Source organism: Eretmochelys imbricata, chromosome 7, assembly GCF_965152235.1.
Source record: "Eretmochelys imbricata isolate rEreImb1 chromosome 7, rEreImb1.hap1, whole genome shotgun sequence".
NCBI lineage: Eukaryota > Metazoa > Chordata > Testudines > Cheloniidae > Eretmochelys > Eretmochelys imbricata.
Window position 1 is genome coordinate 11,587,081 of NC_135578.1, and position 14,961 is coordinate 11,602,041.

The 14,961-nt window shown below is 40.6% G+C and overlaps 1 protein-coding gene across 4 annotated transcripts in view; it reads right to left on the minus strand.

Annotated features, from left to right (window-relative positions):
• The window catches only part of PDZRN3 (PDZ domain containing ring finger 3), a 199,827-nt gene that overhangs the window by 32,557 nt on the left and 152,309 nt on the right, over nucleotides 1-14,961 (minus strand). Inside the window, exon 1 of one of the 4 annotated variants that reach the window (XM_077821915.1) lies at nucleotides 13,963-14,031. The exons of the other annotated variants lie outside the window; for them this stretch is intronic. Coding sequence (XP_077678041.1) covers nucleotides 13,963-14,031 — 69 coding nt within the window. Of the gene's footprint in view, nucleotides 1-13,962; nucleotides 14,032-14,961 lie in introns of those variants that run through there. 4 annotated transcript variants of the gene reach the window in all.

A 14,961-nucleotide genomic window follows, 5' to 3' on the forward strand; every position in this document is an offset into this window, starting at 1 on the left:
GCTTTTTGGTTTCCATACAAAATTAATGCTCGCAGCTAAGCTTATGTCCTTCCTAAACTACATCAGATAACAATACAGCATTTGTATTGATCTAATCTGAATGGAAAACATGAGTCACAATAGACAAATGTCTCTATTTCCAATTATTGTAAAGGTGGTAAACAGATTTGTTAGGCTACAGTTTAAATAAGACGAATATAACTACATTTACTTTCTGCTGTATAAACATACATTTTACTTGTAGTGTTTGTAAACTGTATGCAGCAAAATTCTTATTTATAAATGGGTACATCTGAAATAACGTGGAAGAAAATCCATATAAACAAATGCTTTATTAGCTGGCCAACGTTTACAAATATGCATAATTTCTTAAGATACTTACTTGCCATGTAATAGAGATAAAAGGACCTTTTCATGGCAAAAAGATGGATAGATTAGCTTGACTAAAACATGCAATTGCTTAAATTCTGGATTCTTTTTTGTACTTTATGTACTGGAAATATATTCAGTATGGAGACTGCTACAATTAAATTATTAGGAAGAGTAGGCCCCGATGAAATCTATGATGGAGCTAGACTGGTGGTTCCCAAACTTGTTCCGCCGCTTGTGCAGGGAAAGCCTGTGGCGGGCCGCGCCAGTTTGTTTACGTGCCGCGTCCGCGGGTTCGGCCAATCACGGCTCCCACTGGCCGCGGTTCGCTGCTCCAGGCCAATGGGAGCTGCTGGAAGCGGCGTGGGCCAAGGGACGTACTGGCTGCCGCTTCCTGCAGCCCACATTGGCCTGGAGCAGTGAACTGCAGCCACTGGGAGCCGCGATCGGCTGAACCCACGGACGCAGCAGGTAAACAAACCAGCCCAGCCTGCCAGGGGCTTTCCCTGCACAAGCGGCGAAACAAGTTTGGGAACCACTGAGCTAGACAATATGAATAGTAACATGAGACAGAGAGACATATCATTATGTGAAGCTTGAATGTAGAACACACACTAAACTAGAACTGTAGTAGGGTGACTAAGTAACAAGGAAAAGTTTGTATTTTTTCACAGAATTTTCAAATATTGTCCAATATAATTAAGTTACAGTATACACTGTTCTGTTGGATCTATGATCGTATGCTATAAAGCAGTGGTGGGCAACCTGCAGCCCATCAGGGTAATCTGATTGTAGGCCACGAGACATTTTGCTGACTTCACTGTCTGCTGGCACAGCCCCCCACAGCTCCCACTGGCCACCCGGGGTCTTCCCGGCCACTGGGAGCTGTGGGGGGCCGTACCTGCAGATGGTCAACGTCAGAAAATTGTCTCATGGCCCAAAATCAGATTACCTTGATGTGCCACAGGTTATCCACCACTGCTATAAAGGGAAAGAAGTAAGGCTACTTTGTAAAGACAAAATGAAATTCGTAAATATTCAAGGTACAATCATTTAGAGGAAGTCTACTTTTCTTTTTTTTTTAAAAGGGTTGGTGGTAGTTTGGGCCTGTTCCAACACCTATTGAAATCAAAGGGACTCATTCCATTGACTTCAATGGGCCTTGGTTCAGGCCCTGACTGAGACAAATAGATACATACAATAAGGAAAAAACAAGACAAGATGTTATGAAGGAAAGTGAGCCATTCGCATGCAATAGACATGGGCAGAGTCTGACAATGGGAAACCAAGGAAGGGATATGAAATGACACAATAGTCCATTATGTGAGACATGATATATGTTTTTAATCCAGAAAAGGGAAGAAAGATGATAAAATAAGGAGAAAAAAAAAGGGAGGCCAAGACACAAATCCAGATGGAAAATCCCTTGAACCAAGTGAGTGGAAATGACGTGTTAAACTGACATCTCAGTCATGTGGCTTTCATTAATTTTTATTCCCAAGAAATAAAGAGTAAAGGAAATAGAAGTTAATAAAAGGAAAAGATGACAGTATGCTATTATAGGCTGGGAACATACCCAAATGTTGTGGAGCAGAAGCTGAACTATAGTATAGCGCATTGGGCATCAGATGATGCTTCTAGAAAATAGACTAAGCAAGGCAGGGAATGTGAACTTGAATTGGTATAATATGATGATTTGTGAAGATATTTATGATGCCTATTAAAAAGGCGGCAGGACTTGGGTAGCACAAGAGAGAGAAGGAAATAACAGTGTCCACCCTGTCTCAGTATGGCCTTGGTAGGTCCCAAATGGTTCCAAATCTACTGTCCACTGAAGCTTTGGCTTGTTTCAGTGGTGGATGGACAGAAGATGGGGCAAAATGGATGGGTTTGACACAAAACAAAGAGAAAAAGAAGGAGTCTGATACAAAGGAGGGGAAATTGGGGAAGATGTTGGTAGCTTTAATAATTTGTAAAGAATTTGCAACATGTAGGACAGAGCTTCCATCATGATTAACACATTTAAACCACCTTCACCCAACAAGGACACTCCACCAGAAAAGTATATTGCATTAAGGAACAAGCCACCCAAATCTCCAAGAAAACCTGCTTCAATACAGATTCCCCCCACCAACTGTACACTCCTTGTTGTCATCTACCACTCAACACTGGAACCTATATTGGCTATCATCAAACAATTACAACTGAGACCACTTAAAATGAAGTGGGCAGTTAACACCTCTGCAGTCATGGGACAAAAAAAGGGGGGTTAGTGGATTACAAATTACATAAACCCAGTGTATTAAATCTAGCAGAGTTATGAATTTAAGTTCCCAGGCTCATCTTTCGAAGATGATGTTCAGGTTTCCTTTGAATTTGAGGATTGAGAGATCAGATATGGAGTGATCATTCTGTGAAAAGTGTTCATCCACAGGTGATATGCTATTTTTGTCTTTTATCATTTTTCTGTGTGAGTTCATCCAAGAGTGTCTCGTTTCACCCACAGAGGAGTTGTTGGGCCATCTGATGCACTAGATGGAGGTACACAACGTGTTGTGTAGTGCCCATGGATCTTGAAAGGTGTGTTGTGGGGGGTATTGATCATTGTAGCAGTGGAGATATGTCTGCAGGTTTTGCATCTGTTTTTTTCTGACAGGTTCTGGTGTTGAATTGAGTTGGTGTGTCCTGGTCTGTGAGGAGCTTGCTTCTGATTATAAGCTTGGCAAGGCTGGGGGATTGTTTGAAGGCCAGAAAAGGAGGTTCTGGAAAGATTTCTGTCAGAATGTGGTCTCCATCAAATATCATGCAACATGTGTTAACCAATTATAATCTGTTCCACCTTGTATTTAGCTGTGATTACTCTGTTTACCTTTTCCAGATCTGAAGAAGAGCTCTGTGCAGGTCAAAAATGTGTCTCTTCCACCAACAGAAGTTGGTCCAACAAAAGCTATTATCTCACCCACCTTGTCTCTCTCATCACTGAGATATACATACATGGACAGATCCTCGCCTGGTGAAAACTGGTGTAACTCCAATGAAGTCAATATAGTTACTCTAATTTTCACCAGCTGCGGATCTGGGCCATCCAAACTGACCACTCTCCAAGTTTAAATCCAAGTTAAACCAGAACATCTGGGGGGGGGGGTAGGGGGTAGCCTATTTCCTCTTGTTTTTTCCTACCCCCCCCCCCCCAGATGTTCTGGTTTAACTTGGATTTAAACTTGGAGAGTGGTCAGTTTGGATGAGCTATTACCAGCAGGAGAGTGAGTTTGTGTGTGTATGGGGGTGGGTTTTTGGAGGGGGGTGAGGGAGTGAGAGAACCTGGATTTGTGCAGGAAATGGCCCAATTTGATTATCATGCACATTGTGTAAAGAGTTGTCACTTTGGATGGGCTATCACCAGCAGGAGAGTGAATTTGTGTGGGGGGGTGGAGGGTGAGAAAACCTGGATTTGTGCTGGAAATGGCCTAACCTGATGATCACTTTAGATAAGCTTTTACCAGCAGGACAGTGGGGTGGGAGGAGGTATTGTTTCATATTCTCTGTGTATATATAAAGTCTGCTGCAGTTTCCACGGTATGCATCCGATGAAGTGAGCTGTAGCTCACGAAAGCTCATGCTCAAATAAATTGGTTAGTCTCTAAGGTGCCACAAGTACTCCTTTTCTATATTGTTTCAGCTACAGTAAAATCTGTAATGTATGGAAAGAAAATGTTTATTTTCCCAGCTGTCTGTCAGATTGGGTTGGTTTTACATTAGTTTAATGTCATGAATAGTAAACATTTGTCTACGTTATATGGCTTGTTGGTTGTTCTATAATTCACAAATGTCACAGAGGAAAACTTTTTTGCTTAAGAATGAGTAAGAAGCTTTTCTTTGTAGAAAACCATGCAAATCCTTGGGAAACGCACTACAGAAATGCTAGTTCTTTTAGACTAGCGATGTCTGTATCTCATTTAAAACACTCTTTATGGTCTGATACACTTCTTTAGCAAGTTCTTAAGAAGCCTGCATTTTAAGAAAAAGCAGCACAACTTTAGATGTTATAGAAAGTGGAACAGCAAAAAAGCCTATTTCTAAACCTCCTTCTCCTCAAGCATTGGAGAAAGAAGGTTCAAAATATAGGTTAATTCTTCTTGCAGCTCAGTCTAATCCTCCTTTTATTTCACTCGTATGGACAGACTTTCTCTTTTTAAAAAAGAAGAATCATATTGTTTCATAATAGACTGTTTCCATGTGCGTGCATTTCCCTTTTTCCCTGTGAGCCACTCATAACAAAAAAGTTAAGACTAAAGGAAAGTTCTTTACTTAAGACAGAATTCATTTGTTCTCTAAAATATTTAGCTTCCAAAAGGAAAATCTTGGGAGTAAGTTTAACTCTGTTGATATTTCGATGTGTTAATTAGTAACAATACAGCATAAGTACTGTCATAGCATATTGGAAATACACTTTTTGGTGGTATTCTCAGGCTCAGGATTGGTGTCACACTGCTCAAATGGGAGTTTTACCATTGACTTCAATGCTCAGTGCTTTTCAAACTATTGATCCTCAGACCTTTTGTTTTTGTGTAGCACGTTTGTCATCTGAAATGGGAGAAGAAAATAACTGCCTATTCTATCAACATTAAAAAGTATCTGCTTAAAAAGTTAATAACTGACTGGTCCATATAAAACATAGATATAAGTTTACAGGCCCTTCTCTTTAATGAATCTTTCTATCATTTTACTGAGCATGACCTCGAGGAAGCCAATCAATTATATTTATGTGTGAGATACAAATGGCAGCCATAAATTAGCATGAATTGCTCACTAACAGAATTTAGCAATGGCAATTAACCCAATTTCTTTAACTCCCCAGAAGAGCTGCCCATGTGTGCTGCAGATGATAGGCACTATAAAGTCATCTTTCTCAGCATGCGTTTCTAATGATGTTATGTTGTAATGCACTGCTCCATCCCAACTACACAGTGCAAGAGGCAAGAATTGTGTGCAAGGTGCTTTTTCTGAAGGGGATTTTATAAATGACTTTACTCGGTATAGTTAGAAGACCAGAGCCTTAATACAGGAGTAGCTTTAAAACACAGGGTCCTGTAACAAAGGATCATTACAAAGGGAGGTGTCTGAGTCAGTGGTGTGTCTCTTCCCTGAGCCATCTCTTCTTTTTGTCCTGCTGGCACAACTTTATTGCAATAATAGTAAGTAACATTAGAAGTTTTAGCAGTTAAAGTCAGGGTGTAAGGTTGCGCTGATTTAGCAAAACAGCTAGATAAATCCAGGGGCAATCTAAACCAATGTAAGAGCATCCACACACACAGTCGCATTGGTCTGGAAAACTTGTTTAACCTTTAGCTACACCAGTGCAAGTTTGTGTGTAGACCAGTTCTTATTACAATAGTAATTTCTATTTCAGTAGCACCTGGAACCCCCAACTGAGACTGGCCTGCCGTTGTGCTAGGTGCAGTGCAAAACAACGGGGTAGAGAGTCTGTGCCCTGAACAACTTACAGTCCAATAGACAAAGGTAGTCCTCTAGAGATTAGGAATCAAGGCATAGAGATGAAGCAACTTGCCTAAAGTGACACAGGGGGTCTAGTGAAGCTGACAACTGAACTGGGGAGACACAGTGTAGTGCTTTGAGCATACGACCATGCTTCCCCTCTACCCATTCTAATGCACCACATTCTCCTTCCTCAGCTGTCACTCTCCCTTTCTCCATCTCCTCAATCCCCCTTGGCTGTCCCATCTGTGGCTCTCCTCTTCCCCTTCTCACTCCTCTGCCTTTCTTCCCCATTGTACTACTGATCCATGGCCATAGGCAGGGTTTCAATGAGGCAGGGGAGGGCTGGAGCAGCTATGGACAAGTATTGAGAAATCTACATCTGAGAGGGAAAGTTGTCATCAGATGAATGGAAAAATGCTCTTGGCTATGGCTGCAACCTGGGAATGCAGGAGCTGTTACGGCTCCAACACGACACCTAGAGGTTCCTCTTACAAGCGGGCCTACTCCTTCAACAGAAGACATCTATATAGGGTTGCCAACTTTCTACTTGCACAAATCCGACCACCCTTGCCCTGCTCCTTCTCCAAGGCCCCACACCCACTCACTCTATCCCCCCTCCCTCTGTCACTCGTTCTCCCCACCCTCACTCACTCGCTCATTTTCACCAGGCTGGCTCAGAGGGCTGGGGTGTGGGAGGGGGTGAGGGCTGCGGCTGGTGGTGCGGGCTCTGTGGTGGGGCCAGAAATGAGTTCAGAGTGTGGGAGGGGGCTCCTGGCTGAGGCAGTGGGTTGGGATGCGAGAGGGGATGAGGGCTCCGGCTCAGGGTGTGGGCTCTGGAGTGGGACTAGGGATGAGGGGTTTGGGGTGTAGGAGGGGGCTCCGTGCTGGGGCTGAGGAGTTCAGAGTGCAAGAGGGGGCTCTGGGCTGGGGGAAGGGGTTGGGGTGTGTGAGGGCTCTGGCTGTGGGTGCAGACTCTGGTATGGGACATGGGGTGTAGGAAGGTGCTCCAGGCTAGGACCGAGGGGTTTGGAAGGCGGAAGGGGGTTCACAGCTGGGGTGGGGGGTTGGGGTATGGGGTGGGGGGCGGTGAGGGCTCCGAATGGCGGTGCAGGCTCTGGGGTGGGGCTGGGGATGAGGGGTTTGGGGTACAGGAGGATCCCTTTTAAACCGGGTGTTCCGGTCAAAAATTGGTCACCGAGTCACCCTATGTCTATAGGGTGGACACTTCGGACTCTCGTATAGTTTGCTGCTTTCAGGTTAATAACAACAACAAACCAACGGTCTTAGAATCTACTGAGGCTATGATTCCAAATAGGACACCTGCTACTGCCTCATTCAGTCCTTTCACTCCATGCTGCACTTATTATTTTTCAGCATTTCATGACAAAGGGGGTGATGTTAATTACTATGTTAATTAGGAAAAGTAACTTCATTTTGGTGAACTGTAACTTGCAGTGTGGGGAAGGGAAATACCCCTTTCTCTCCCCCACCTTTTCTTAGGGCTTGCAATTTATGACAATCATATGGGCACAGCTACCGCCCACTACAAAGAGCAAGGGCTACAGGACTGTGTGGCAGTAAATTTGTCCAACTCAGACCGGCTTGCTGACTGGCATCAGAATCAATGCAGTGAGCATCTGATGTATGGGCATTCAGTTCTTCTGAGATAACATTGTATGACACGTAGGATCTAATTCACCACTGGTATGAGTGGGCACAAGTCCATCAAAGTCAACCAGTCAAAGGCCAAATTCTGTTTGCGGTCTGATCCTGCCATTATCACTCGTGCTATGCAGCACCTGATCTCTCCAGTAATTCCCAGTCAGACCATTTGAGAAGTAAGGTACTACTCAACACAGGTAAGTTTTCACCCCAGTGAAAATCCAGAGAAGTTCCAATGAAACCAGTTTGAGAACAGCGTTGGACTTTTAAGCAAATGGAGAATTTGGACCCTTGTCCATCAAACATTCCACTAGAGAATCAGCATTTCTCTGAGACTGGTGAGAAAACATTGGTCTAATAGTTTTTTGTTGACCAAATAATAGATGACTTCTTGTTGTTTAGCTCAACAAATATTGCATCAGCACGGAGGCTTGGATTCCAGTAATAGTGTTTACAGTATACTGTAGTGCCATTTAACGGACCCGTATATTTTCCAGTCCCCCTTTCCCTTTCACAATCCTCGACTAGCTAACCAGTTCAGAGAGTCTGAATGGGGACCCTCTTATTTGCATTTCCCCAACTAGCCTTCTATTGAATCAATCCCAGTATATACCAACGTTCTCTTGTGCTACTGAAAGCAAATCAGGACCTTTCATTTCATTATTAATGAACACAACGAAACACAATTATTAAACCTGCACTTTTTCATTGTTCCATAGGTTTCCTTTGTGCCTGCCCATGTCTGACATGTGACAGTAAAGCGCTGAGTGATTGTCCCTCGTGCCTCATCCCTTGCAACTCCTCGCCACCTGCTTGGCAGCATTAAACAGATGTATAAGTGTAAAGCCCTGCAAAACCCATCATTTCAATCACTGATCATTTTAAAAAAAAGCAAACCCGACTGTCCAAACAAAGCTGTGCCGGGTCAGCATTTTTTGTTGTTTGAAGTAAAGGGGAACAGCACGAAGAATAAGCGAGGAACAATAAGATATTTCAGCTGCACAGTCGGTCATGGTATCCATTTGTGTCACAAGTGACCATAAGGCATTTTGTTTATTTCATATTGCTTTGTGTTTATGTTGCTTTAACAACCAAAATATTCCTCCAGCATGGAATAAAGAGTATTTTCCTCAGAGATTCTAACAGAGGCACTGCATTATTCATCGTCAAGTGAAGAGGAAAATTTCAATTGCCAGTTTCTGGTAAATGTCTAATTAAGAAAGGGGACTTCTGAGCCACAGACAGGCGCCACAATCATTAAAGGACAGTTTTCTGAAGATTACGGGTCTACAGTCTGTCAAGCGGAGTTTTTCTTTTTTTTCCCCTTTCTTTCTTTCCTACAGCTGAACTAATTCAGCAGTAGAAAACTGCCTAGAACAAAGCCCTTGGAATTAACATCTTGTTTAAGCAAACACACGCCTACTTTGAAGTAAGTGTGATCAGTTCACCATTGTTATTGAGGTCAAGTTTATATTCTGTCACTTAACTACCATTAACTTCAATGCTACTCTTAGTTCTGAATCTCAGTTGAAATTTGTATGGACAGTGTCTGCTCAGGATAATTTTTTGATCAGGGAACATATCTCAAGTAGGTCAGTTTAATATGGTTTACATCAATTTGAAGCTAAACTTTGAAAACTACTGAAATCTAGCCTAATTGCCTATTGTCTGCCTAATTAAATGCTAGGGTACACTCAGAATACAATTAGAGGCAGTTTTCTGTGTTCCCCTAATCAACCTTTTAAATTATTTTTTTAAAGTTTTGATGTTTATATACTTATTTTACCAATCCACCTTTGGGCCCCAGTTTAGGGAAGCATCACTATTCAGAAAGTGTAAGCATGGGTTTGATTTTAAGCTTGAAGTCAAATTGACTTAAGCACAGGCTTAAGTGTTTACCTGAATCAGGGTCTTTCTTTATGGCTCATTAGTTAAACTTGCCTCATTGTAGCAACTACAAGTATATGAGAATATGTGGGATTCTAATGGAAAAAAGACATTTGTCTGAATAATTTATTCCTTTATAACTACTTTGCATAACTGTTTTGTATTTTAAGCATGGAGAAGGAAGTGACTCTTCACTGCTGCTGTAAATTTGTTGTTGTAAGTTGCCAATAAAATAGAGCAATAGTGAGTTCCTTATCACTATGATTTTCTCATTGTCACAGGAAGTTGTACATTGACCTTAGTGTTCATATAGCACTGGTCACTTAGCAGCTAATTCTAGTTTAAAGCACAAATCCAATTTGAATACTATGGTTTTTACTTCTATCAGTGGCGTGTGAGGCCAAGAATGGAGCTTTCTGTTTGTTTTATTCAGAGACAAAAAGGTCATTATGTCAATTATTTATTTATATGGGAACTTCAGTGCTTGTGAAAGATGCCAGCTCCACATCCATGGTAGCCGAAATCTTTTGACTCCAGATCAAATACAATAAGGCAGTGGCAATGCAAGCTTGCACCCTACCAATGTATCTCAGCTCTGCTCCAGAGGGACATCCCAGATTGGTGAGACGAAGAGTACAGTCTCTAGGCTCATTCAAGCCTGGATCTCTCAGCTGGGAATGTCAACTGTGATGGGTGCCTTGTGTGATATGGACACCTGTCCCTTTCAGGCATTGGAGTGAGCTCCACCAATGCATTCCACATGGAACAAACAACTTATCACACAGAATCATAGTGGGAACAGCTAATCATGTGGGAAGAGCTTTCAGCCACTGCCACCGCATTTAAACTTGTGACTTCGAGCTGAAAGGGTGGGTATTCCTATATCTGAAACATTTACCCCTATTCATGAAAGAACTTCAGCAAGTGCTTTAGTCCCATTGAAGTTAATAGGACTTAAGCATGTGCTTAAAAGTTATGCATGCACTTAAGTGCTTTCTTCAGCTGGGGGCTTAGTCTTTTAATGTCAGGTTAGAAATATAAAAAGATCCACCTCAGACAACGTACTTCTATAATGTTTCTTCAGCTGTATTTGCTTCGGGTTTTATCTTACTATTAGCTTCAGTGGGAGCTGAAGGTGTTGAGTGAGAAAAATGGTCTAAAAAAGAGCTTTCTGATTATACCCCATGGCACAAAGCTACTCCTCTCCCCCACCACCCCATGATAATACTGAAAAACATCATTCGGCCAGGAAGACAAAATCAAATAGAAGATAATTCTTTATCTTAGGTGCTGCAGATGATAATTAAACCATTGCAGGTGTAGAAGTACTTTGGAAGTGCCAGGACTTATGTATATAGTGGACTGAGCACAGTTTGCTCTTATGGGTATTAGAGGACTAGAACGAATCAGGTACTGGTTGCTTACTACAAGCTTAGCTGCCTCCAGCGACAACTGCCATTCTAGATCATTGAGATTTTAAGTTGCCACAGTCCACTTTAAATTCATAACCCAAAGCATTGATATGCACAACATCTACAATGCACTTTAATCACTAGGTGTCTTAATTTGTTTTTTATTAGGTGATTAAAGGTACAATAAGGTATGTGTTCAACAAGAGGGAAGACCATTGTTCTGCATCATTAAGCTCACAGCGGCCCAAAAAGAAATTGTAGGCAATGTGCCAAAGCCCTTAATGAAGAGGATCTCTTTGAATTATCTGTGGATAAGGAAGGGATAAAGCCTGAGCCCTGGTATATTTGATCCTCTTTGTTTTCCCTGTTATGAGGACTTACAAAGCCAGACGTATTGGACCTTCTGGAATTGTAATTTATTGAAGCATTAATTTCCCAGCCATATTAAAGCTCTTGGTCTCATAGAGAAAGTGTAGTTATGTACTATTATTAATTCTGCAAGTGTTTTCTGAATTCCTGCATGCCACAGTGCTGAAATTTTAAAAAATAAGGTTAAGAGGATTTATTTATACTAATACTTAGTATTTCATAAAACTGAATTATGCAAACTTTATCAGACAGGCTTTTTTTTTAAAAAATGTTTCCTTTAGTTTCAATGTAAGTAGCAAAAGTATAGCTTCATTATACTAGACTTACATGAATGTTATAAAGTAAAAAGCTATGGCAAGAGCCATATTATTAATAAGCGTTTACATTTTATTTGAAATTAAAGTGATTCTGCATGGCTCACTAGCTGCTAAATCTGGCTGATTGATTATCAGAGATAAGTAAAAGGGTGCGTTTTAGTAACCAATATCTTGCTAAATACATTTCCTAAATATAAAGTTAACCTCACTGTCCTAGAACATGTAGGAAATGTGCTTTTGTCAAGGTATAACAGAAAATAACGTGCATAAAAAAACCTGATAGTCTTGTCTTAAAATAAAAACATAGTAGCACAGGTTTTTGGTCTCTAAATTAATTATGCACAAAAACGTGTATAAACACATGATTACTGCTTTCTTATATAAATAAAATAGAAGTCTAGTACATTAAAGGACATAATTCTGCAGAATGCTGAACAACCTATAGAAGTTGACGGCATTCAGGTCCTGGTTGGACAAAGCATTTAAGCATATGCTTAAAGCTGAGCATGGCTGCAATGGGACATGTTTAAATGCCTTGCTGAAACAGGGCCTCCGTACCTAGCAGGCTCGTGCCCTAATTTAGCACTTGGGCTCCAGATCCTGCAAACACCTCGACTCATGCTTAACATTAGGCATGCAAGTAGTCTGACTGACGTCAACCAGGACTGCTCCCTGTGACTAAACTTAAGCATGTGCTTTAAGTGATTGCAAAAAGGGGACCTGTATCTGGTAAATGATGTCAGTATGTTGCAAAGACTGTCTCTTCCTGATATCTAACGATATTTTGCAAGCTGCATAAACAGTTAAAATATTCATAATTTGCTGCCGTCTCAGTTTGTTCTGCTTGTTGCACTTCTGACTATGCAACGCATTGATAGTCATCAAATCCAGACTGCGTGAAAACTTGGCGACACTGTGGGCTAACTATTAGGACAGACACCGCCTGATATTAACAGAATTGTTCACACAAACAATATCAGCATCAAGCCTGCTGTTGTAGGCACCATCAGAAGCTAGTTCTCAATGGGGAATGATGTTCAAGAAATCTTGTTATCTTGCCTGAAAATTCTTCCCATTGTGACATGCATAGCAGCAGCTTAATAAGGGGGAGTGAGCTGGGATAAATAAAAATGACAGTAAACATGGTCTTCTATTTGTTTTAACAAAGTGTTTTTTCCACCAAGCAACATTGTCCTTATCAGGGTGACACAGAATTAGATAAAAACTGTGTTTAAAACTGAGTCACTTCCCTGCTTGCAGAGCATACAGGACACAGTTTATTCCCAGTGTTGTGAAGGACATCAATATGTCTTGTGATCAAATCGAGGTAGCACCATAACAAAGGCCACATGATTTTGCTCTGTACCGCTTTTGTAATGATACTCAACACCCTCTGCTGATGAGTGTAGAAAACTACATCTTATATGTCAACTGATCCTATACTGTTTGTGGTCGTTTGTGATTGTTGCATGTTCTTAAAAGGCGTTATTAACTGAAAATTCCTATTATTAAAATTTCCAAGTACTTAAGTATTTGATGCAATTTTGGCATAGTATCAAAAAGTCACATTTTTCAGATGTTAAAAAAATTACAAGGTATTTTCATATTTTTGTTTTTGAGGTGGAAAATAAGTAAATATCCACTACAGTACCCTTCCAACATTTTACATAATGCAAACCTGCACTTCCAACCCAAAGAACATTTTAGTTGGGCAGTCAAAGTAGCATGTTTCAGACATATATACAATACAGACAAAACTCTGAGTAGGGAAATTAGAAGTTGCACTTATTTTAAAATAGGGGTGAGTACATCATCAATGGTCTTAACCTCATCTGAAATTTGATATGAAAAATAATTTTGAAAGAAATTTAGAGCCATACTTCTGGTTTTCTGCCAGCTGATACATTTCCACACACAGGGGAGCAGAAACTGCAAGAGTTAAACATAAACTTGATTTAAAGTACTGGTATGAACAGTTACTTTAAAAGCTGAAATCAGAAGTAAATACATGTGTTCCACAGAAAATAAGTATCTTGTAACTATTTGTAAAAAGAGACAAAACCTTTCTAAGCATCAATCATCGCAGATGTCTTTCTTAACTTGTTCAAAGAGTGCATGACCAAGCTATGACCCTTCTTGAGACTTTTTACTTAACATATGCTGGAGAAAATGACTCTGGCACACTGGTTTGTGACACAAAGATTTAAAGCAAGTTTGATAGTGTACCCACCTGAATTTAAATATTTGATCTTCCACAAGCACAGTTGGGAAGGCATATCATAAAAACGGAGTCAAAATTACACAGGCATCAAAAAAAGGTGACAAACCCTTTAATTTCCAATAGTGCAAGCCAGACTCTCTCCATTCCTTTCTTCCTACAATAACAACAATTGTTGCTAGGCTAGATGAGAACATTTGGTCTTAGAAATGAAATCCAGTGACATTACCTGACAAACTTCATACAGTAATTTGTACTGCTCTTCTTGCTTCTGTAGAGTGCACAAACTGCATCCCATATTTCATTAAGTGTCAGAGAAAGTCTTCCTTATGCACCAGCACAGCCTCAGAAATATTTGCTATCAAGCATGCAGACAGATATCCTAGGTGAGTCAGCTGGACTGAAACAATTCACATTGGTATTACACTGACTGTTGGAAAGCAACTATGCCTGTTTCTTTCGTGCTTTCCCTCCTTCACTCACAGTACACAACACTCCCTCTACTGCTTTAGTCAAGCTGCTGTACTGTGGTCCAATGCACATGCTATATACTGCTACTCATGCATATTAATCAGTTCTCATTGACTATTCATAACAGACAGTGATACAGAAGCTATAATTGCCGGCTATGACAGCTGAAATTTCTCTAATTAACAAGCAAGTGCTTCAGTAGCAGGGCATAATAAAAGACACTAACAATTTTGTAAACCATTTTGTAGCAATTACAAATAAACATGACTACATTTTACTATGGTCCCTCAGGATAATTCTTAGCATATTTAAGTGGAATACAAATACATTTTAAATGTAAGTCACAATGAAATGAATCTGACAGTGCAAGACTCTTACATTCAGTATTAAATGTGGACAAGTCATGTCCTCTGTTATTATTTATACTGCAATTGCACCTATTAGCTGCAGTCATGGACTAGGATCCCACTGTGCTTGGTGCTGTACAAACACACAACAAAAAGGCACTCCCTTAAAAAGGTAGGGAGAATACACTGGTATTTGGAAAAAAGGGCATGTTTGCATTTTAACGGTTCAATTTAAATGTTTTAGATTTAGTAGCTGCAACAATTGGAACATGGCTCCTTGCTCTCATTAGGCAATGTTACCTGATATTGAGATGATGAAATATAAAGTGTGTTTGGGGTATATCTATAGCTATATCATTTTTGTGTGCATCTATGTATATGAAACATTGCATATCTATATAATGATAGCA